General features: G+C 44.0%; 2 protein-coding genes across 2 annotated transcripts in view; both read right to left on the bottom strand.

Moving 5' to 3' along the window:
* The window catches only part of LOC135901154 (facilitated trehalose transporter Tret1-like), a 207,567-nt gene that overhangs the window by 123,815 nt on the left and 59,898 nt on the right, over window positions 1-23,854 (bottom strand). The gene's annotated exons all lie outside the window — the stretch shown is intronic.
* LOC135901186 (uncharacterized) overlaps window positions 17,637-23,854 on the bottom strand; it is a 790,538-nt gene continuing 784,320 nt past the window's right edge. The window contains exon 7 of the mRNA XM_070537224.1: window positions 17,637-17,942. Coding sequence (XP_070393325.1) covers window positions 17,774-17,942 — 169 coding nt within the window. The 3' untranslated portion in view covers window positions 17,637-17,773. The remainder of the gene's footprint in view (window positions 17,943-23,854) is intronic.

Genomic DNA, 23,854 nt, shown 5'->3' with positions numbered 1-23,854 from the left:
ACCTCCACCGTGGTTCGGCCCGGCATTGCACAATCTTCGGGATCGACCCACGTATTGGGAGTGCTTAATGCCTGCTTCACCTCCGCCGCGGTTCCGCCCGGCATTGCACTATCTCCACGATTGGGCCAAGTATGTAGTTTTTTGCTTACAGTGACAGGAAAATTTCCTTGGACGGTAGAGAACATCTTGAAGGGGCAGCGCAATAAGACGAAGACAGAAGGCAGGAAACACACAGGACAGCGCTGAACTCACAACTAACTTTATTCGAAGGCATACACACACTTATGTACACGACCCATCGCCACATGCTCTCCCGTCCATGGCGTCATTATCAGTGCGCAGGCAAAAAACACGAAACACCATTTAATCTAATGCTACGTTATCAAGCGGCTTAAAAATTCAAATTCACTATCATGTAAGTTTATCGAGTTTATCGGGTTCGAGTTTATCGAGTTTATCGAGGTATCGAGTTTATCGTGAGTTCAGCGCTGTCCTGTGTGTTTCCTGCCTTCTGTCTTCGTCTTATTGCGCTGCCCCTTCAAGATGTTCAACCAGTACCAACTCGCCCAAATGTCGATCCTTCGACGGTAGAGGTATACAGCTTCACTGTAAAATTTGGAGAGGATGCTTAAGCTTCCCCTTTAATAGTGGAATGCGATGGGGTTACTGGGCCCCGTTGGTGCCTATACTAGATATTCTGTGACAGGAGGCCCGATAGAAAACAATGGCGGGCCGATCCCGGCGGCAGTGCGGTGCACATCAAAAGCTCACACCCCCATAAGACCGCGTCTACAAGCAGTGACTCATCAATGACTCCAACCCCGTAAGCAAATAAAAAGACGTTTGTGTTTCAGTTTCCGCCGAACAATAGTATGTTTTCGTGTATATTCAAATTGTTTTCTCGTATATTCAAATTACAATCTGGCGCTATCTTGTCTGTAGTTTCTGTGTAAGTCGGACCATACGAATTTTCTGAGGCATATTTTTTTGGAGAAATACGATTATTTCGGTAACGCCTGTGAGCCACGCGGAGGGCCTGCGTAGTTGTGGTTCGGGATGATTTTTGATGGCCGACAACGCCACCGACGCAGACACCCGATTTTCTGTGACACGGGTCCTTTAATGCCATGACGTTGAAAACGTTTACGAACAAAAACCGAAACTCTTCTCCGAACAGTTATGGCTCCACTGACGGCTCTTCGAGTTGCCTTTACCTTTTGTTCACGATCAGGCGCTAGTGATCCCTGTAACGTATGCTTGCTTCGTCGCTCACAAGCAGTTGCTTCTTGACGCTTCTTCAGGAGACTGCTTTAATCATGCGCAATGCAGACCCCTAATAAATACTTTGAAACCGGCAGTGCGTGTTACGGTGTCGTATAAGATATTTTGATGCTGCATACGAATTTCCGGTCGTTTCCGTATACACTTATACTTTCAAACCGTTTCATCTATTTAAAAAATTAAATGCTCTATAGGTGTGCTTCTGCTCAAACGTGAGGGAGAATATACGTTCAGCAGTGAACTTGGATGACAATGAAAGGCAAGTGAGGCTGGTGGCTCATTTGTATAACACAAGTGACGTCAGAAAGAGGCTATACGTGTTCAATGCGTTTATAGACGAGAGAGAATGTTAGAGGAGCTATGGGCTTAACTGAACGCTAGGCCCATAGTCTCGTAATAAAGTAGCAGCTTTAAAAGCAAGGAATTAATACTTACTAATCGGCTGTAGTTTGTTACATGCATATAAGAGTACGGGATGTCACGTGACATCTACTAAGAAATAAGCTTTCTTACATGACGCGGTCTTCAAACGCATCACCACTTCAAGGCCCCACTTAAAGAATACGAACCTGCTTCTTTGAAGAGCCGTATTTAAGAAAAGAAAATGTTGACAGTGTTTTTGGTGTTGCCCAGTAGGCGCTTGTGATATTTCAGCAGTGAATAAACACTTGTATATGTAGTACAGAAAAAAATAATCTTTCATGTTATTCTTATAGTTTCTGAAAAAAAAACAATCATTTTCGTTGAGCAAGCAAAATGCCAAGACTTTAGTTCTATCCTTTTTTTCTGAGCCCCAAAGTTGAACTTGCCTAAGGCTGTCTGTACGTTTTCTCGGCGCTGTTTTCTCAGATAAACAATGCGGCTGCATCCGCTTACTAACAAAGAGTTCCTGCTTGGCCCTCATATATTTGAGAAAACAACCCCGAGCTGTTCGCACGAAGTTTTGGCATAAAAAGATCGCGCTGAGTAAACGTTCGCTCAGGGATACGGAATCCATTGGATAAGCACAAAGAATTTCGAAGTCGTTCAATGTTTGCAAAGAAATTGCAAAGAATATCCTGCTATACTCACTACACAGCCAGAGGGGTTTGCTAACCATAACCCTGCTGACCTCTCCAAGAACACATTGAAGGAGGCTGTCCTTCAAACTAACGTGAGTGTTTTCAGTCAACTCTCGATACTCAAATAGTCGACTGGACTGGTGCTGAATTATCGTATCCATGATCGTGAAGACAAACATAATGATTCTGTGCAAGACTGAGAACCCCGTGTTCCCGACCTATGTTGTCCAAGGTAAAGCTAACAATATGTTTTGCAAATATCTGCTATGGGCGAACTTTGTGATATAAGATGACCTCACGCTCCGTAAAACGTTCGGCAGCATGTTACACACCTGTAACACGTGAAGGCGAAAGTCTGGTGCACATTTGGTAACGGATGAGTTTATATGATCGGAGAGGTCAGACTTCTGGCAAGACATAAGGAGTCGCATTGTGAAGTAAATGAGATGCAAGCCGTTGTCTGCGAGCTTCGGCCTCCTTTTTACGTTGCCGTCTCCCATCGTCGCGTTGCTGCTTTCGCAGTTCAGCTTCTTCGGCTCGTTTTCGACGCTTAGCTGTGGCTTACCGCACTCGTATAGCGGGGTCAGACTCATGCCAGTGACGTTTCTCTTCGACTTGATGCTTCAGTCTCTCAATAGGGGAAAGTAGCACTCGTGGTCGGACGCCCTGCTCTTCCGCCGCCATTTTCTGTGTGTTTGCTGCCAAAATAGACCGGCAAGTTTAAATGCTTACTAAGTAGGTATTTTATACCCTAGTTAAATTATACCTAACTAAGGTATAACTAACAGTCTGGAGGAATGGCTGAACTCACCAGATCAGACCCGAAGGTGCACAAGTCTGTTCTGGGTCACGTTCAGATGGAGGCAGAAGCCAGTGGAGCCCTGGACTAGGGACGCCATCCATATCACGCTCCTAATCCTCTATCCTCCCTTTGCCCAATTCAATAAAGTTATTCTCTCTCTCTCTCTCTATGTGCGTGTGTGCGTGTATGAGCCACTGCTGATGATGATACTTTTTACCACTCGACCAAGCGTCGAATTTTTTTTAGGTATAAGCCATTACAACGAGCCACTTAAGTCTTTTACCTTGAAAGAGAAATTGGTGGGAACACTTCACTCAGTGTCTCCTTTTGGGCCTTTATGCATCATGGTATGAAGGCGAATATTGCTTTTTGACTGCGTTTCCTTCCTCTACAATCAGAGAATCGGCTTACTGCTGTACGTGGTAACCTATGTAACGTGTTTCAAATTAACTAAAATTTTCAACTACAGTTACGCCTAAGAGACAGACTGCTAATACTCTGAAAATGAATTGTCCCTCGTGAAATGAATTGATTGCTATCAACCGTAAACAGATGCGGAGTGCAAAAGCATCTTATGAGTACGGAGAGGAGCTGAACGGCATGGTTTAAGTACACCTGATCTTACCAATATTAACATGCATTCGTCTCCTGTAAGTGCGTTCATAACAATCGCAATACAGCTAAATTTTACTTAAAAGCATCTGAAGTTTTGCGTGATGACAGGACAATCGTGAAAATTTAACATTTCCTTTGTAATCATCGTATGGTAATGAATTATATTCACAAGCTCTAAAAGGTATAAGTGCATAGCTGCAGATGACAAAATGCCTGTATAAACCGCATGTGTGACGTATTTCAGGATATAATTAAAACTTTATCAACAGCGTCGGTATTTGTGACCAGATTATGTAGTTGGTTCGAACCTCTTCGCATTGCTTTTGTTACAGCGGTTTCCTAAAACTGCTCAATAAAACAACCTTCACTTTCATTACTTGACTGAATTCGCAATCGATAATGATTTTATCCTCATATGCTTAAGTTGTTTTTGTTGGCCAATCATTTCACAATATAGGCATTTGACAAGTTTGGAGTACTGTTTGACTGTTGGTCTCCTTCTCAGTAAAAGGCTTCATACACATTAGTGCAGTAAGTTTTTACAGTAGCAATTACAGCACTATATTCAGGATTGCCTGTGCCGCTCTACCGAAGTCGTCGTCTCCCCTTGGTGATTATATTGTTGCCCTCACGCACAGGTCGCTCAGGACTTGGTAGGCAATACACCGAACTCAAACTTCGCAATATAAGAACTTGCGAGGCACATGCTGCGCTAAATGATGGTCACGCCTTTTACTAATGATATCGTCAAAATAACAGAGGTTGTGGGATAGAATGTTGACGCACATTGAAAAACGAGAGTCTATGAATGAATTCAGCAGCAATAATGGGACAGCAGTGATGGTAATAGAGCTAATACACATAAAGCAAAGGGAGCACTGCTGTAATGACAAATGACCACTCGGGACGATGTGTACAGAAGAAAAAAAGACGCTGTGACAAGGGGAACCTAACAGGAATTTCTGTGGTAAACTCATCCGGCTGTGTTGTACGCAAATATTTACACATTTACAGGGCGCCATGTTCTCTAGCAGCTACATTTGAATGGAACACGAGCGTCGCCAGCACAAGAATGCAAATACAACGGCAGCAATACCGTTTGTTTAGCAACCTTCCTCAGATATCCATCTTGCAAAAATACTGTCTTAAGGAAAGAACGCTGCATTTATACGAAATATGAGACTAATTCTGGAATTTCTCACGGAAGCAGTTTGGAGCTGGGTATCACTCGGTGCGAGCTGTTCTTCTGATTGTTCGACTTTCATTCATGCCTGTGTCACTATGATTTCGATATTTTTCTTTGCTTATAGTGCCTAGACGCATTCTTCTATACTGGTTGTTGTGCAGATATACTCGTACGCTATAGTGTCTACATCTCACGCCGCTACTCAACTGCACCGGATAACATGCATAGCAATATCGAAGAGTTCGCTGAAGTGCCTTGCTGTTTTGAGGAGTACCGCTGGCTCAACATTGTCTTCCTCCGCCCAGCGAAAGCAGCCTGCTTTCTTAACAAGCATAAGACGAAATGAGGAGCCATCTTTTGGCGCATCATTTCATGATGGAGTTGTATTTATTTTCGTAAAAGCGTGATACCTGACACTTGCTTGTCTCAATTATCATTATATTGGCATCAAGGTAAATTGAAACCAGTTCTTCTAATTCTGCATGGCAGTTTCAAGGATATTTCATTTCATTCAGTGCGTTTCTGTGAGTTTTGGTGTTTGTAAAAATTGCTAACTTTTTTTCTTGCAGAAAGGAGAGACATCAGAACGTGAGCACTTGTTTTGTTTGAGAATGGTTCGCCGCGAACAATCAATCTGCAACTCGATACACTGGACTTGTGTAGACACATATTTCAGTCTGCGTTTCCGCTATTTTATGGCATTTCTCTGCTGTCACAACACTTCATAATTTCTTCTGAAAGACTGTGGACAGCAGAACCGGCATTAGTAGATACAAGTGGGCACCACGTAGGGTTCTCTTCACACCAGCTGAAACGTGAGAATAAGTGGAAGCGCGGTAGCCTAAGAAGACTCTGTGAAGCACTACGACCGTCCAGCTAGCAGATGAAGGCGACCGGCCATCGGATGCGAACATCACTAAGCACTTGCTATTTGCCCACTCTGTTCAGAACAGCCACCGAGGATCACGAGAGAAGGAGGGCTTTCTGATAATAAAAAGAAGCTTTCGAACGCATTTTCTAGTTCATGGAGTGTATCGACTGAAGGATACCTTAGTTCCGTCGGCCATCACTGCAGGAAGCTATTGTATATGTCACAACAATAATAAAAAAAAGTTTTGAAATGCAGTGACATACTTTGCACCGATTTAAAGAAAAACAGTGTGTTGAGTAACGTTCATCCCCCTTTTTATTTCGCGAAACAATGTGCCATGTTTACATACGACAAGAAAACACGACATTTTATTTGTTCTTCCTTAGGCAAGTTTGTAGAAAGTGCTGTACACACGAAAAGACTCGAGGCAACGTGAGAAGCATATAGTCTAGAGAAATATAATGAAAAGAACCCTGCCTGAAAAAAAAAAGGCTTTCTGAACACTCTGTGCTGTAAAGACTCAAAAAACTTTTGTGGGAAACGTTCTAGTCATTCGAATTTAGCTGCTTCTACCAAATTACTCTGCCCGTCGTAGGGCACTCCAACACTTTAACCTTGCAGCGCTCCATCGCTCGAGATAAGGCGACACTGCCTCGCTTCAGATCCTCATATGACATTTGACATTAAACGTTCGCCTGCGCTAGTTGCGTGCATTCATCTCCTTCATCGTCATCACATTTCTTGTGTTTTTGGCGCTGTTGTAGCAAGAACCAGTTTTTTATGTGTTGTTTTATTCGCCCTCATTCCACTTCTGGGATCCGAGATTTCAAAACGCCATGTGACACGACGCTGGAAGTGAATGTGGCTCCTATTATCATTTGTCTTTGTATAACGAAAGTTCTGCTCTTTTCTTTTCCTTCAACATTGCGCGGGTTTGTTCTATTTTCCAGAAGTATTACTGGAAAAGCATGTGCAGTCATTTGCTAAACAGCATGTTTTATATTTGTATAAGTCAGTTACTGTCAAATTATTTACGCTATATTTATACTTGAGATAGCAATTCTCGGAAAGTTTCACTCTGCGTATGTGACTCCTAAATATCAAATCGTCAACAGAAACATTGCTGTAGCAAGTTATAGCATTTACGTTGGTTTTCGCCATCTCATATGAAGCCTTCCAATCACCTTCTGAAATAGAAAAAAAACCAAAACCAAAAACTTGCAGACCCAACGTAATGTTGTCACGATAATGACGGAAAACATTTTTGTTAGCGACAGAGAGAGACAGGCTTGGATGTTAAGGAGAGGTAATTCTGGTTGGCTACCCTGCAGAGGGGAAAGGGTTAAGCATTAGCGAGGTATCAGCAGCGGTGAACGACCCAAGCGGCTACAGCCTAGTCGGCTGTTGCAGCCAGCGTCCCGCGAACGAAAGTCAGGTATTATGCTTGTCGAGGCAAGAATAAGGCAAGAATGTTGATGAAAGCTGTATTTATAGAAGTATGGCAGATATAAAAATCTATTTAAGGCTTCACACCTCTTGGGTCAGAGTGGCGCACCCATGTTGTGGGATAGGGCACAAGTGAACACATACGCAGCTGAGCATACCCAGTGACCCAAGATCTGTACTATAGGCCAGACAGCAGCCAGCAGCAGGCTCCCTATTCCAGCACGTACACGGTACCCCAATTTGTCTATTCACGAAGAAAATAGCGACAACATACCCAGTGGCCTAAGTTGTCAATATGCGATATATCCACAAATATATCCGGTGAGAAAACGACGACGATTTAACCTAATGGGAAGCGGCGAGGAAAGTATTGGTATAAAATGCAAGAAGCGACGCAAAGGCGCGTACCAAATTCTAATTATCAGCCGTCATTAGCTAAGTTTAGACATGATGGGGCGTCACAATACCGCTCAGCAGGAGATATGGAGACATCGCAAAGGGCCCTTGTAGCAGCACTTTGCTAGCGCAAATTCCTAATGTGCCCCGGAAGCCATCTTTTCTCTCCAAGAACACATACGTCTAAAGGATGGTGCACAATATTAAAAAGCACTAGCTATTGCCATTCCATTAACACATTGCTTTATGCAAAGACCGCCTGCATTTTGGGGGAATGCGAAATGTTTTAAGTGTTTGTTGCTTTTTGTGTTAGAAGCGTCAACGCGTGGAAGAGTGTGTGCCTCCTACTTGAAGGCGTTCACACCAAATAGGTGCTTCAGGAGGCCAGATGGGAAAAGTTACGGCCACGGGAGCGGCGAAGACACCCCTCTAACAGGGTTCTGCTGTGCGGGCAGGTTTCGACATGATTTGCATGGCGCGGGTTCCTTTCCCGGGACAGTTGGCCCTAAAAAATGGTAATGAAGTTCTTATAATTGTCAAGTAATGCGTAATAAATCTGGCTCAGCGGTTACTTCGTTTCGCTTACTTGCTTTTACTAGCTTGCACATGCCTACCCATCGCTTTCCGGGTGCCAAAGAAATAAAACCCGTGTACTGAATGGTGTGGAGATTAATTACTAGGAAGCTGCATGGCTTCTTCAAAGCGACCCTATCAACTGAGCCGGAAACGCCGTCACAACCAGTTTCAACACAGCAATTTTCTCTTTCTTTTGTTATTTTATTTTCCTTTTTTCTTTCTCTTTTGTTTACGACCTTCACGCTGTAACTATTAGATTATTATTATTATTATTATTATTATTATTATTATTATTATTATTATTATTATTATTATTATTATTATTATTATTATTATTATTATTATTATTATTATTATTCAATCAGCCCTATTTTGATACTTAGCATCCCCACAGCAGGCTTCTCTGCCGAGAGAGCAGAAATGTGGAAAACAAGCTTTCAAGGCGGCCGGACGTGAACGGTTTTCTTTCTGACCAATTTTAATTACCTTTTTGGAATTTCATTTTTTTTTATTGTCGCTTATAAAGCTACCTACCACCTACATTTACACTATTATGACAACTAAACGTCTTAACTTCACAAATTACGCATTTTTGCGCAGATACAAGGCATTACACTGTTTGTTAGACAGACAGATGTTGTGGGGTGCTTACAAATTAAAAAGCCGACTGTCGGATCGTGGGACGCCTGTGCAAACTTGTACAGCCAGTGGGTAAATGGTCACAGCGGGGTTTTGAACGCACGTCTTCTCGCAGCCGAGGCAGACGCTGAACCACGCTGCCACAGCTGCGCTAATGCAAATGATGCAGATTTGGCTCCCATCGACACAATTAGGTGATTCCGTCTAATTTCATTTACATTTACCTTAACATTCCTGCAATAAAACAAAACATTCTTCTTATGCTTTCCATGGCTTCACGTGGTTATGATTATAATAAAAATCCGGTTCCTTAGTTTCACCTCAGCTCGTTCACTGCATTACAAAGTATATATATATATATTTATATATATATATATATATATATATATATATATATATATATATATATAAATATATATATATATATATATATATATATATATATATATATATATATATATATATATATATATATATATATATATAGACCACGCAGCACTCGCGTTTAGTGCACACCATGCACGCGACGACCAATGGCTCGTGTCGTGGGGGCACCAAATCACGCACCTTGCACCGCAACTGCATGTAGCCCCTCAGTTTTGTTCACGTTTTCTTAGGCGCCACACAGATGACAATATTATCACGTTCGCTTAGAATTCCTCACGCCACGACACAGCTGCCTAGTCACCCTTCTATCTCCTACTGGGCCGTGAGCCGACTTTGCCTTTCGAGACTCTCCTTTCGACCACACTCGTTTCACCGATAGAGCACACTGGTAATGTCATAGCCACAGCGACACAAGCAAGCCAGATTGCCCGCATTCATTTTTCTGGTTCACAGACACGCCAGAAGTGCCGTTACGACCAGCGCCATCACGGCATGGAGTAGGAACCAGGTGTTCTTGTGCTAGTTTGGTCTATAACTCGGCTTGCTAGTCTTTCGGAGAAACTCCTCTCGTGCTACTACGGTCCTTACCGCCTCCTCCACCAGGTGACCCCTGTCACATACGAAGTGTCTCCACTGGATGCCACCATGCCTTCACCTCTCTCTGAGATCATCCATATCAGCCACCTCAAATCGTACCTTTGTCGAAAGAATAAGCCGCACCAATAAGGTGCTTTTTTCCGCCGGAGCTGATCTCACAGTCTGTTTTGGAAAGAAGAGGCCACAGAATGTGGCCTTGGAGATGACGAAGAAGATTTTGGGTTTTTCGCCGTTCTACGCATGTTGGCTCCGTCAGTGAAATATATTTGTGAATAGACGTATACTTCTTCCTTGCCGTAACCATATTGGTAAATTGTTTACTTTACATATGCTATATTAAGCGATATGTAACATTCCGCGTTCAGCTGCTGATATCTTATTGTATATTTAGTAGACCATTTTCAGTTTACGTACATGCGAGATCACCACCCGTTTTACACTTTCCTCAAAGGCAAAGTGGCATCCAGCATGAGCATTGGTCGCTGGGTGTCCCGCCTGTCCATTTTCCGAAGAGACCAATGACCAACTTTAGCAAAAAAGAAAAGAAAAGAAAACTGCCTAAGCACGCAAAGCAAGTGTTTGCAGCGTCTACGCAGGAACCGAGCGAACGCATCTGGACATTACAAACGTCGGCATGTAAAAGCGACTGAGCCAGCCGACTTATGCTACCCCGGCACCACTGCCGCCGGCGTCGTTTACGCATTCCAGTCCCAACTGACGCTTAGGCGATATGGCAGCTTCAGGGCTTCGACGCAGGCCGCCGCCCATTGCTTGCGCTTCAAAACTCTATAAATGTTGGTTGATTATAAAAATCAAGTACCTCCCCAAATTAACGCTGACCTCATTATTTATGCTTTTACTCATCTAAAGGAGATATGCAAGGTCGGAGAAATCGAAATCAAGAGTGGTCCCAAACTTGGCCGAACTACATTGCGTACGAATATATGTGTAGAAGCTCCACCCCCCGTAGCTTTCGCTCCATGGCCAAGAAAAGTTGTCCACGAACATAGCTATCAATGTGTACACTCACATGTAAAGAGTGGCTTTCTTATCAGATGGTTGTGTGGCTCTAACGAACTCAAAACGGCTTGTCAGCCATATTTTTTCACAATGAAATGCAGCATTTAGCCTTCGGCTGCCGTGACTGCGCTGTAATACGTTGTTTGTCTGTGTGCAGCATGCCCGGCGTATTACGTAAGACGTTTGATGCCGTTCCCAAAATATAACGTGGTCGCTGTTTTGGGTTAAACGTCCAGTGCTTTAGCTACAAAATGCCCTATCTTTCTGCAGCGTTGCGCTAGGTAAGTAAATGACAAATTGTCAGCTTTAAGTGGTTCAGCATGGGGCAAGGTACACCGACTCAGAAAAGTGAACACAACTGTGAAAGCAAGAATGATGTGGCTGATTGTCAGATACAAAATTTGCTTGACACTTTGCGCATGTCTCATTTGCAACAAAAATCCACTTCTCCCTAAAGACAAAAACATTTTCCGAGTAAAGCATATTATTTCTTCATTGAAATGAGGGACTTCGCTTCAATACCAAAAGCTAGACCAAAATGGTATTAAAGCACTGTTGCGATTTCACTGCATACCGCTGACCACCCATCAACAAGGTGTGATTATGAATTCTGTAAACTGTCTGGTAGAAGGGTGGTAAAAATAAGTGGGAAAAGCCGAAAACGTTACGTGGGTTTGTGAAGCATTGTTTACGGGCACAAGATAACAATTATTTATTACTTTTGTCAAAACTCAGCTCGGATCCTACAAATTAGTATGCTCAGCGTTATCCAGTTCTTTTATATGTCCTGCCACGGGCAAGGAGCACCACTCGGAGGTAAGAATGGTTCCGCGGTGCCAATTTGAGCTATCATGATACGACGACAGGCGATACATTTTGTTATAGATACTTAGATCAACGTTTTCAATCTATTTTGCTTGGTAAGTGCGTCATATGTACGTGTTAGAAACTAGGGCAGAAACACTGTGAAGGGGATTTTCTCTTACATGACCGAATAAACAGTTGGAGGGCTAAACAAACCAGAAGTTCTCTGGTAAGGGGACGCATAGAAACGCATTAAAATGTTCATCCCAACACGACTGCTTAAAGTGCATGTTCTTGTAGTTTTTATAACAGATTATTTCCATTCTTACACTGAAGAAGTGTTGCTTTCCGAATGAGTTCCGGCAGCGCAAAAGCACGTTGATATGAAAAATATGGTTGATCCCTGTTTCATCGGAATCGGTAGAACACGAAAGCGAAACGTGTCTCCACAGAATTTGTTGCGTGCTTGCTTGGTGAAGTGTCGGACCGCTGCAGTTATGGGCGCAGGATTTGCGGGTTGGCGACTGTGTTGGAGGTTCTCTTCGCGCGTGGCGTCCTATTGGTGAGTGGCGTCCTTCTGCCTAGTCACTTCGGTGAAGGTACGAGCATTTTGGCCCGACCCCGTAGTGTTTTGTGCAGCCAGCAGAATTGCCACATGCTCAGCTTCAAGAACGTGATTGGCAGCGTTCGTAGCCTGCTTCGCGAAAGCTCGAAGGCGTTCTGCTTCACACTGGCATGTCTCTCGCCGGACCAAAGCGAGCTTCGCCCGTCGACGTTGTTGCCTTTCTGCGCCGCTTAGTGCAGAAGTTTCCTTAGTTGATGCCATCGCAAGCGAAGAAGTAGGCTGCGTGAAAGCCCTGCTGATGCATGTTGAAGCTGTTCGCCGTAGGCGACGAGGCGTCGCAGGCTAAACGGGTGCGAAAGACAAGCCATGTGCGGAAACTGCCCCGTCACCTTAACAGAAGGCCTACACCGCCTACACCAGGCTACACCACATTGGAGCCCCCTCTGCGATGAGACCACCGAAGGGCTCACGGTTAACGCTCTTTAGTGTGATGATGTAGTGCTTCGCTTCACCTTTCCTGGATGGCGGTGCCATTCCTGTCAAGAGCCCACTGACGTCAGATCCTTTACAGGAAGTTGATGGTAGACTCCACCGTTAAACACTTTTGCGTTAAAATACTGAAATCATGCTAACGTAAAGAAACAAGATTTTCCAATTAAAGAGTGCTAATAAGGAGTATTTGCAAGAGCGAGAGAGACAAAAATGCAGGAAGGGCAGGGATGGTAACCAGGCAAGAGTCTGGTTGGCTACCCTACGCTAGGGGAAGGGAGAAGGTGAAAAGAAAGAAGGGAGAGAAAGAAAAGGTGTAGAGACGTGCCCGAATAGTGCTTGAGCTAAAGCCGTTCGCGCAAACCAGACGTTCTGAGTTTATTTGCAAGGAAACAGTGCAAAGCATGCTCGACGATTGCGAGCGTAGGGCAGTGATGTTCAAAATTGACAACCGTGTTTGCAAAATTATGTTATTACTCTTATCATCAATACCATTAGATATGCAACAGAAACGATTACAATATTTTGCGATATGTGAAATTTGCATACATCTAAACCATAGGTTTGCCGACATGATGTTCTTCGAATGAGCGCTGAGGCCGAGCTTTGTTTCCAACGCTCTTTACTGACTGCGCGTGATGTTTTGAAACTGAGTCATGAGGTAATGTCGCTTACCGTGGCGTCTGCGGTTATATAGAAGATAGACAAAATATATAAAGCACTTGTTCGCCTCCTAATGCTGGTGGTATAAAATGAAGATTTGTAAGACGCACACACACACACACACACACACACACACACACACACACACACACACACACACACACACACACACACATATATATATATATATATATATATATATATATATATATATATATATATATATATATATATATATATATATATATATATATATATAGCAATTACAGAGCACCGTGTGGCATGGTGGGAAATTCAGAACGCATGCAAAGGAATGAAAATGCAGCTGTTCTAGCCGCAATATACCAGAGGACAAAGACAAGTCTCCGGGCTGACTTCACCGCAGTGCCGTTCGCAGCGACTATAATCACGCACGAGGCCTATATTAATGGGTGTTGGGTAAATGTGTCAGCTAGTCTTTCGTTTCGTCTGATGGTAAGGGGGGAAGAGATGGTGACGGGGGCAGAGACTTCGTCAGGAAACCATGTCTTTAGTCTGTGCCACGCGCAGGATGATGTGATTTTCCTGCAAATAAAACTGACTGACTGACTGACTGACTGAAATATAGCTTGCCCTCCGCAAGGTCTATGCATTACAGCACCCAGAAACCTCATAAAATTAATCAATAAACATAAGCATTCAGTGTCCCCAAGCATATTAGCAGATATACTGTGCAGCTCTCAACAGATTTATTGAGTTCGTGTTTTTCTGTCATCTTAAGTTTCCCTTACCAATTTACCCCAGCCTGAGATAGTCAGCTGGTCTACCAGCAAGGAGGTCATAACCTCTTCGTCTATCCTTCTCTCCCTTCCTCAGCTCTCTCTAAGCAGATCTATCGGAAAGCGCGCGTTCTCTTCGAAATGGAGTCCTGTCAACACGGATAGCTGAGTAACACCTTCTAAATCTATCAACAGTAATGGTTGCGTTGTATACTACGCATTATTGAAATCAAATTCCTCACAATATATGTATAGAAACTATAAAAATGTCGGGCTAGCACGACTCCGGCGCGGATCGATATATGTTCCAGTAAAGTGCATCGAGCACCCCCCCCCCCGCCCCCCCCGAATGTTACGAGAAATAACCGTAGAAAAAACATGAAAATAAATGTAAACATCTTAGGGAGTCTATTTCAGCTTAATTGTTTGGCAGGACGGACAAAAAGTGTGCTATTTGACGGATCAATATCTCAAAGTATCGGATCTTAACTGCACTGAGAGACGAGAGCTTTTGCAAATTCATTTGACAATGTATGATATGTTCCATTGGTATATCACGAAGGACAGCTACTACTACATTAGGTTGTAAACAGCAAATATTGCGGGGCGCAATGCCACCCGTGCAATCATGTTCTCACTACTCTTCAATATCACTCTTCTACTATCATCAAGCTTACATTTCGATAATAATAAGGCAATGCTCTTGAAACCAGAAATAATTTTTCTTCAACTGCGAAGCTTTCTTTCTTTATGAATGCCGTGAATCCTTCGTGTTTAGTATGGTTAAAATTTGTACGCGAATAAGTACCCCAACTCTGCAACCTATCTAATTACTTTCTCACATATTTACGTCTTTTTCATTGACATCTTGTCTGTTAAACGCCTTCATGACACCTGGCACCTGTACTAAATCGAACGCTTTCTGGCAATGAAATACAATGAACGTTCTAATAATAGAATGGGATGTTTTTTTCAGCCCTGTGAGCTAGAATTATATTGTTTACAATATGTTTCTAGGTAAACCTTCATTTTAAAAAAAGAAGCCAGAAGTTGCACTTCCAGGTTTTTGCTAATACAAAAAAAGATTTCCCGAGCCTGTTTGTTTGCGCTCCGAGAATCCTCGGGCAACGTTCTTCTTTTTTCAACGGTTGTGGTTACAGCGGTTTAAACTCTCGAACAGATGGACACGTTTCTAAGGTGTTTGTCAGCGAGGATCGGTTTGTTCTCTCAAAGCGAATGTAAACCCTCGATGGGTAGAAGAAAGTGGAACCATAATTTCTGCAGCGCAGCCGTCTTTATCATCACCGTGCCTTACAAATTTACTTTACGCACGTTTCAAAGCAGGCTCTCTAGCTACAAAACAATACTCCATCTCATGAACTCCATGCGATGCAGCGCAGGCAAGCGCTCTTGTCAGCCGATCTGTAGAGTTTTATGTTAGGAGACGCAAGCTGCTTGCGTAGTCAAGCAGTAGGGGCGACGGTACTGTGCATGCGCACACCGTAACGTGGGTGTCCGCGCGTGGGCAGTACCGTGGCCCCTAGTTCTTGCGTACTCAAGCCGCTTGCGTCCCCTAACCTAAACCTCACTAATACCGGAAAAGGGCCGCGCTTTCCAGAGAAAGGGAAGATGGCTCCCACATTGGGAGGCACTGACCCTTCCGTGAAACTTCTTTTCCCTCGGCACGCCGGGAAAGGCCACCAGGCGGAAAACGGAGTAGCGCTGCTAAGTGTTTCTACCGTCTGGCTGGCCAACGCGACAGGTTTACTTTTCGCTGTACTCTGTGTAGGCGGTAAGTGGGAGTTTATGTCCAGGGTGTAAAGTGCTCGAGCAGATGAACGGCGGATATAGCGGACGTCTAAAGAAACAGCAAAAAATATCACGTTCATACACGAGGGAAACAACATTCTGCCACCATAACAAGTCGCGAAACATGTCAGCACACGTGTGTTTGTAGAGATACAAGAGTGTACCACTTAGCAGATCTCAGCTGATGGTCGAAAGAGAAGGAAAGTTAAGAAAAATTTTGTGCGTCGTGACAGTTGTGTGCTTCCAGGTGGAAAGATGTTGACAGAGCACTGCACGCTCACAACCAGCTGGCCGCGCGAACTATGCGGAAGTTTGAAGCAATAATATTAATTAGGTTTTAAACGACATCTCAACGGACTTGTTCTATAGTGAGCAGTGGACTTCCAAAGCCGTGGTTTCTTGTGAACTTAGGCATTGCGCCATTAGTACTGTGAAAAAGAAGTATTTCGTTCTCCTTCACGGCCGGAGGCATTCTTGACATGATAGAAGAACATTTTCCATTACGAGGTTTTGCCGGTGGCAAATTTACGCGTTACTCATTTTCACAATGTGCCTCGGCTATGCAGGCAAATCCGTATTTTCTCTGTTGCGTGAATCCAGGTTTAGTTAACAAGTAGTACCCTGTATGCTTTGGCTAGTGAATAAAAATAAGCAAAAATGCTCCTCTTCACTTCTAGAAAAAAAAAAAACTACTCTAGGTGACCTGATAAGGCGCACTGATAAGTGACGCCATCGATGGTAGAGCACTTGGCTATGGGAGTACATTAGTTTGTGTAATAGTTTGTGCCTTCGAATAAAGTTAGTCGTGAGTTCAGCACTGTTCTGTGTGTTCCTGCTTTCTGTATTCGTCGTCTTGCGCTGCCCCTTCAAGACGTTCGGCCTTCAGGGCTTTCATCTGATGCAACACAGCAATTGTTTAAGATGGGCTGCTTAGCAAGAGGTCGAGGGATCGAATCCTGGCCATGGCGGCCACGTTTGGCTGGGGACGAAATGCCAAACACACTTGTATTTAGGTTTAGGTAGATATGAAGGAACAGCAGGTGGTTGAAATTTCCGGAGTCCCCCCCTACGGCGGGGGACTTAGATCGTAGTTTTGGCACGTAAAACCTCAAAATTTAATTTCATTTCTAACAGCAATTGTGTGTACTAAGTTTTGATGCCTAAAAGCCGTGTAGACAAGACTGACGTAATTTTAAATTGTTAAAAGAATGTCAGCACGCATTTTACATTCACCATGATTTATCAAATTTGTTTGATCATCAGAAATAAAGCCCAGCTAGGAACGAAGTCGGAACCTTACAATCCACCTGTGTGTAAGCTTTTGGGGTTAAAATTTAGTAATAAAATACTTTGCAAATATAGCAGACACTTGTGGTCAGCAATATTTATTCCCTAATACAATATTCGACGGCACATTATGGTATAAAATAAATTCAATAATGAATTTTGGGTTCTTGCTGGATATAAGTGACAATGCTATCTATGCACGCTATATATCCGCTACGGCATACAATTCATTTTTAACGCAGTGTACGTTGACATGTTGACGTTAATAAAGGAACATACAAAGCCATAGCTAGCAGCTTGCAACCTTCCTCTTTCTTTATTGAGTTCAGCATAGCATGAAGGGACTCGCGGTGGTTTTTATTCCCAGAATGATAAGCCCAAGCACGTGCAAAAACAACATAATCTTGTTAGAAGCTCGTTCTCCTTGTGCGAAAAATCGCCAAAGCGCACCATATTTTCGTGTCAGTTCAAGCGATCACTCATATATAGTACAAACTAAGAGAAGCAGATATCGCAGGCATCTAGCCGTGACCATTCAACCGGGTAATTGAGAACTCCGTGGCCAGAAACTCAGTGTCAATCCCCTGTGTTGACTCCTGGGCAGAGTAAATAAAGTTCGTAGCCTCAGGTGCATCGGTAATGGCAGTCGATCTCGCATCTTTGCTTTCCTGTATCAGGTCATTCCTTGCGCTGCCCAAAATTATAAAAAAAGAAACAATGATGGAGTAGTCTGTCACTGCCTGAAGTGAGCAACGGCGGTTAATTGCAAAAAGAAAAATATCTATATAAAGGCGCCTGCCTGACCTATGACACTTCCTTACATCTAAGTACTGACCTCTCTTTAAGATCTGATGCAGTTTCTTTTGATCATAGTGCAGACTTCCCTTATGCTGGTGCGCAAGTGCCTATGGGCCACCGAAATAACATCTAGTGTCGGGGAATTAAGAAGTCCCTCCTGCATTGGTTTACAGAGAGTACTTAAGAAAGGGCACACAACTTTTGAAATGTAATGTCGCTGAATACTCAAAATAAAACAAAAAAAAAAGAAAAATGCTCAAGAAATTTCGAGAATTATTTACTAATGCGTAAGCACTCTCTGGCTTGGCTGTTACTTTTGCTTTTCCTTGCTTGTGCATGTCTGCCCATCGCTTTTCCGGTACCAAAGAAATGATATACGTGTACGGAACGCTGTGGATATGAGGTGCCAGGAAGCTGCAGGGCTCCTTCAAAGCGACCGTATCAACTATGCCGGAATGCTGCCACAAACGGTATAACGGCAGCTGTTTTCTCTTTTTTATTTTATTTTCTCTTTGTCCCTGTTTTGTTACGACCTCGTCGCGGTGACTGTGACGTCAACAGTTTTTGTTTTCCTATATTGTCACCAATAATTTATTATTATTATTAATATCATCATCATCATCATCATCATCATCATCATCTCCACAGCAGGCTTCTCGGCATACCTTTAGTAATTCGAGAAAGCAAGCTTTCAAGGAAGCCTCACGAGAGCAGTTTTCTCTCTGATATATTTTTTAGAGTTCAGCTTTCTGTCGTTCTAAGCTTTCAGGCGCCCGTTCCTGCGTCGAGCGTCGGTGTAACCTCGCAACCGAGTGACCGAGTACAGCGAAAGATTAGAGTGAACGTCGAGCGCAGCGGGAGATGAAAAAAGCGGCGACAGAGCGCGAACAGAGCGCGAAAAGGAAAGCAGAGGAGGAGGGTATGGCAAAAGCGTGAGAAGAAAAACGTAGTGCCGGGTGCATGGGGCTTTGCGGTGGCGATGGCTACGAGATGGCGCCAAAGTAGCATGCATCGTCAGTATGTAAACGAAAGCGCTGCATGAGAAGTGGTTGTCTGCGGTAGCTGCCGTGAGTCGCGCCCACGCGTCACCCACGCGTAACCCACGGGCTTCTTGTCGCAATCTCCCTATTAGCTAGGCAGTCGCACCACACTTCGCTCCGTTTGAAACGTCCCACACGAGACAGATTTTCCACGCCAGTCAATGGATCGCAAAATGAAAACACATATACAACTGCGCTAAAATTTCGCATTAGGAAGTATCGTAGTCGTCGAGGAATTATGTTTTCTTTCGATAGGGGGTGATGAAATTAGTCCTTATAGTTTATAAAGCTACTAAACATCCAAATTTGCACTTTTATGACAATTGAATGCCTTAACATCGAAAATTGCGCATTTTTGTACGGATACAAGATACTTTTCGTGTGACAGACATTTTTCTGAAGTACTCGCCAAAGAATGCTTACGCGTTAAAAACCACAAATATTGCTTGGATTTCCCAACCGTTGCTGTTTCTCTACAGAGTTGTTGAGTTGTTTCAACGTTGTCGCAGTGTTGCAGACACTGCGATATCACTGTAAGAAAAATATGAGCGTCACAACAGGCTGTATTTTACTGAACGATGACGCACGTGTCCATTACTGCATGCGTCATTGATCGCACGGTGTGGAAAGCACTTACACTGCTTTAAAATGATTTTTTTTCATGACAGTTGGCGCTCGTGTGCTCATGCGGCTCAAAACGATTCTATGTGAAGTTATCGTGGCTGTGCAGATGAAGTGGGCGACTCTATGTTAAGTACAGGTTTTCCACAGCAGCGTAATTTTTTCATATATACAGCTGTAGGATGTATATAGCAAAATCTAGGCTCCCATGAGCCAGAAATAACAGGGATGGGAACATCCTATGAATCTGCTTTCAACTAGTTCGAGTACGTACAACAACCTGTAAAACTAACGAGCACTATCTGCAGCTCGAAATTTGCTTAAAGACGTCTTTGGAGCGCGCCAGTTATATGCACTAAATTAGTGTAAATGGTTCTCATTTTCGCAGCATACAATGGCCTCACCTGAGAAAACTTTCAGCGCACAACTAGACGAGGACGGTGAAAGAAGGCAGGAGACACACGAGCGATCGTGTGTGCTCGTGTGTCCCCTGTCGTCTTTCACCGCTCTCGTCTGGTAGTGCGCTTAAAGCTTTTGTCACGACTTACCAACACGTTCAAAGAACAACATCATTGGATGACCCCTATTGAACTGCTCAATCAAAAATTTCTGTAACTATTGTATGGTCATTTTCGCAGGTCTTCTGTGATTTTTGTTTGGAGTATTTCAATGCACTTGTATTGAATCTATTCCTTTTATATTTCGCTGACGCCGATTGAAATAATTTGATATCGCACGAGAAAGAAGAGGCCCACGTTATAGACATTGGTTACTAGCGCATAAATGAAGTGCTTCTCAAGCATTCGTGAAGTTTATTAGCCTTTGTGAATGATGATGACTGCCACGGGGAGAATTATAGTTCGTATCACAGAGTGTAGACCATATACATCTTAACTGTATTCTGCAGAAGTACAATGGTTGAGTGCTTTATTGCATCAAATAACATACAAATAGGAAGTGATGCTATACGCTCCTGACAGTGGAGTTTCCCGGCGACGGCCGCACCACCTGTAGCGTCGAAAACGCAACTCTGGTACGGATCAAACTTCAGTCGACGGCGTAGTGGCGCACGTGTTGTTGTTATGACCGCGTGTGATTCGAAACTTCTGAACCACGTGCGCCACCGTCCTGCGGGTAAACGTTCTCATACCGCTTTTTTACGATGGCAAATGTGCAAGACATCGAAAACAGCCAAGGAAGAAAAGCGTAGGGACGGTGGTACTGCAGCGTCAAAGGCTTAACAGCCGTGCAGAGCTGCCAGCTCTCCGACTCTACAGATTTCCTGGTCGGCCGTAGTTTTGTGCTCGCGCTTCCTTCCTGCGTGTTTCATTTTTGTCCACCGTCGTTTTAGCGCCTTCACTTCACATCATGCTTAATCATCACGCCCAACTATCCATCCTTCCTGGATGATCACACCAGGAAGTATTGTATTGTATTGTATTGTATTGTATTGTATTGTATTGTATTGTATTGTATTGTATTGTATTGTATTGTATTGTATTGTATTGTATTGTATTGTATTGTAGCCGGGCAGCCGGCTTGCATATTTTTGCAAATTATCCCTATCTTTTAGAGCTATTTATTTTGCTTTATACGAGGCGTACTGCGTAGTGGCCGCAGGTGTTCTGGCTTGCATGAGTCGCTCAGCACTTCACGCTGTGTGGCTCTGCTTGGGTTCAGGTTGCCGGATGTGGTCACCCGAGTCTTGGCGGCTGGAGTGGCCCAAGCTTGGTCATGCCGGTGCCTCGGCAGTTGTAAACAAAGTACTGTTGTTGCCTGTCAGAACATAGCAGTGTAATAAAATTTTTGTGGAAGTTGTTTAAAGGAGCCTTTTAGTAACTCTAAAAGATATGGCGCCTATCATCCCTGGCCAATGAGGCTTTGCAAGAGTGTCAAAACAGTACCACGGAAGGACACGTTTTGTCTACGGCACGGGTCTACGGTAACTCAAATGGTTGGATAAGAACACCTACGGTTTCGTTTGTAGCAATTGCTACGAATGGGTGGGTGTCTGATTGTCCCTTCTTTGATTACTTCTCTCCACCTTGCGGGTTTCCGCGGAACTATTAAGTCAAACTCTTGCCTTTGCTTCGTGTTGTCGACAAATTTGACTTCGCCCTGCCATCTGCTAGCCGCCTGGTTAGCTCAGATGGTAGAGCGGCTGCCCCGGAAAGGCGGTGGTCCCGGATTCGAGTCCCGGACCAGCACAAATTTTTCTCCAACTTTGAGGCCTTTCTTTCGAGGAACCCGTTTGGGCTTCCCTCGTAGCAATTACTACGAACAGGTGGATGCCTGATTTTCTCTTCTTTACCTACGCCTAACGCTCAATAAGCTCAGCCATGCCTGCACACTCAATTGAGCTGCTTGATCAAAGAATAATATGATAGTTGAGTGTACTCAGGCTAGAGATACGCTGCAGTTGCGTTTTCCTTGGTGGAATTGACACATCTCATGATTCAGTTCTTATGATATGACTAATAAAACAATCAGGCCCCCTGGCTAATCCCCTTTCTTCTCGTTTACTTCGCCAGCACAGTCACACCGGCGGTTTGTTTCACGCTGTGAACGCGCCCGGCAGCGTAGAGCTTTTCCCCTTTACGACGAATGGCAGGGCGTATCCGACCGTCTAAAGTTAAGATTGGTCTGAAACCACACAGCAAGATTTGCGCCATTTGTTCATTTCAAAACAAGCATGAACAAGCGATCACGTTGGCACATCCGCGTGGGCAGCGTGAGTAGCGTGGTCCATCAGTGTCAGTTTTGACGGAAAGTGCCGCAAGAGGCGCTGACCATCGCTGCTTGGACGCGCCGCCTGGGCAGTGTCAGGAGCGTATATGAGTGTGCATACGACAAACCGTGTTGGAGGGAATGCGGCCAGGAGGATAATTGAACACGAGCTCCTTCAGGAGGAGCGAACAAAGAATGGTTCTCACTAAAGGCACTAACCTCTAAACCTGCCAGTATGGGTAGAAGTTTTGAAAGTTCCATGAAAAGTACGAGTAAGAAAGCATAGCATACCCGCCGTGGTTGTTCAGTGGCTATGGTGTTAGGCTGCTGAGCACAAGGTCGCGGGATCGAATCCCGGTCACGGCGGCCGCATTTCGATGGGGGTGAAATGCGAAAACACCCGTGTACTTAGATTTAGGTGCACGTTAAAGAACCCCAGGTGGTCGAAATTTCCGGAGTCCTCCACTACGGCGTTCCTCATAATCAGAAAGTGGTTTTGGCACGTAAAACCCCATAATTTTTTTAAAGAAAGCATAGGGTAATGGTATAACGCGCGCAGTACAAAACAGCACAGAAAGCGGAAAGTCAGGCAAGCAAGGTCACTAGACGAGTAAATATTTTGCGCCAGCAACAAGGAAGAGATTGTATGGATGGATGAAGACTTAATAAATCCTGATTTTTCATCATATCCCGCCCCTCTTCTTTTTATCCAGTGGGAGTTAGTGAGCGAGAGTGAAAAATGTGACTCAATATGAATTTTTATCCCGCACGAACGTAGAAACTAAATTAACCTTCCAAGGCTTTTGAGGCTTGATACCATGTCTTGACATGCAGAAAATTGTCCAACATTTCATAAAAGGGCGAGATCTTGGTACCTAAATTTCTGGCTTCGTTTAGGGTGAGAAAGAAAAGAAAAGCACTGCCGCCTACCAAGCCCTTTTTTTTTTTATCGATCACATCACGTCTCGCTCTCCTCCGATCCTGCAGCTTTCCTGCAGCAAGACCAGATAAATGAGGACAGCGAGAAAAACAGGCGCTCGGGGACGAAGCCTGATAAATGCACTCTCCATCTACGCTCACAGCCAGTGAGTACGGAGCTTCGGTTCCTGCGTAGCCACGGCATTTCTCAGGAGGCTGTCGCACCCGACTCCCGAAGTAACGAAGTGACGCCCTGATGCTGTGCAACGACGTAACGTCTATGCATGAACAAAATTCGGAAGGCGCTATAGCTTCCGAGTTACGGTGCATGTTTTTTTTTTTTCTGTACGTGCGAATAGCAAGCGCAGCCTATGTCAGCAAGCGAGCTGGCGCGTGGATAGACGATCACTTACATCTATCAGTAAAGCATTCCCGAGGGCGTCGTACTACTTATTACTTTATTTGGTCTCTTTCACTGGCTTGTTTATGCTACGATGT

This window comes from Dermacentor albipictus, chromosome 4 (assembly GCF_038994185.2).
Source record: "Dermacentor albipictus isolate Rhodes 1998 colony chromosome 4, USDA_Dalb.pri_finalv2, whole genome shotgun sequence".
In the NCBI taxonomy this organism is placed as follows: domain Eukaryota; kingdom Metazoa; phylum Arthropoda; class Arachnida; order Ixodida; family Ixodidae; genus Dermacentor; species Dermacentor albipictus.
This window is presented reverse-complemented; position numbering and strand designations above follow the sequence as displayed.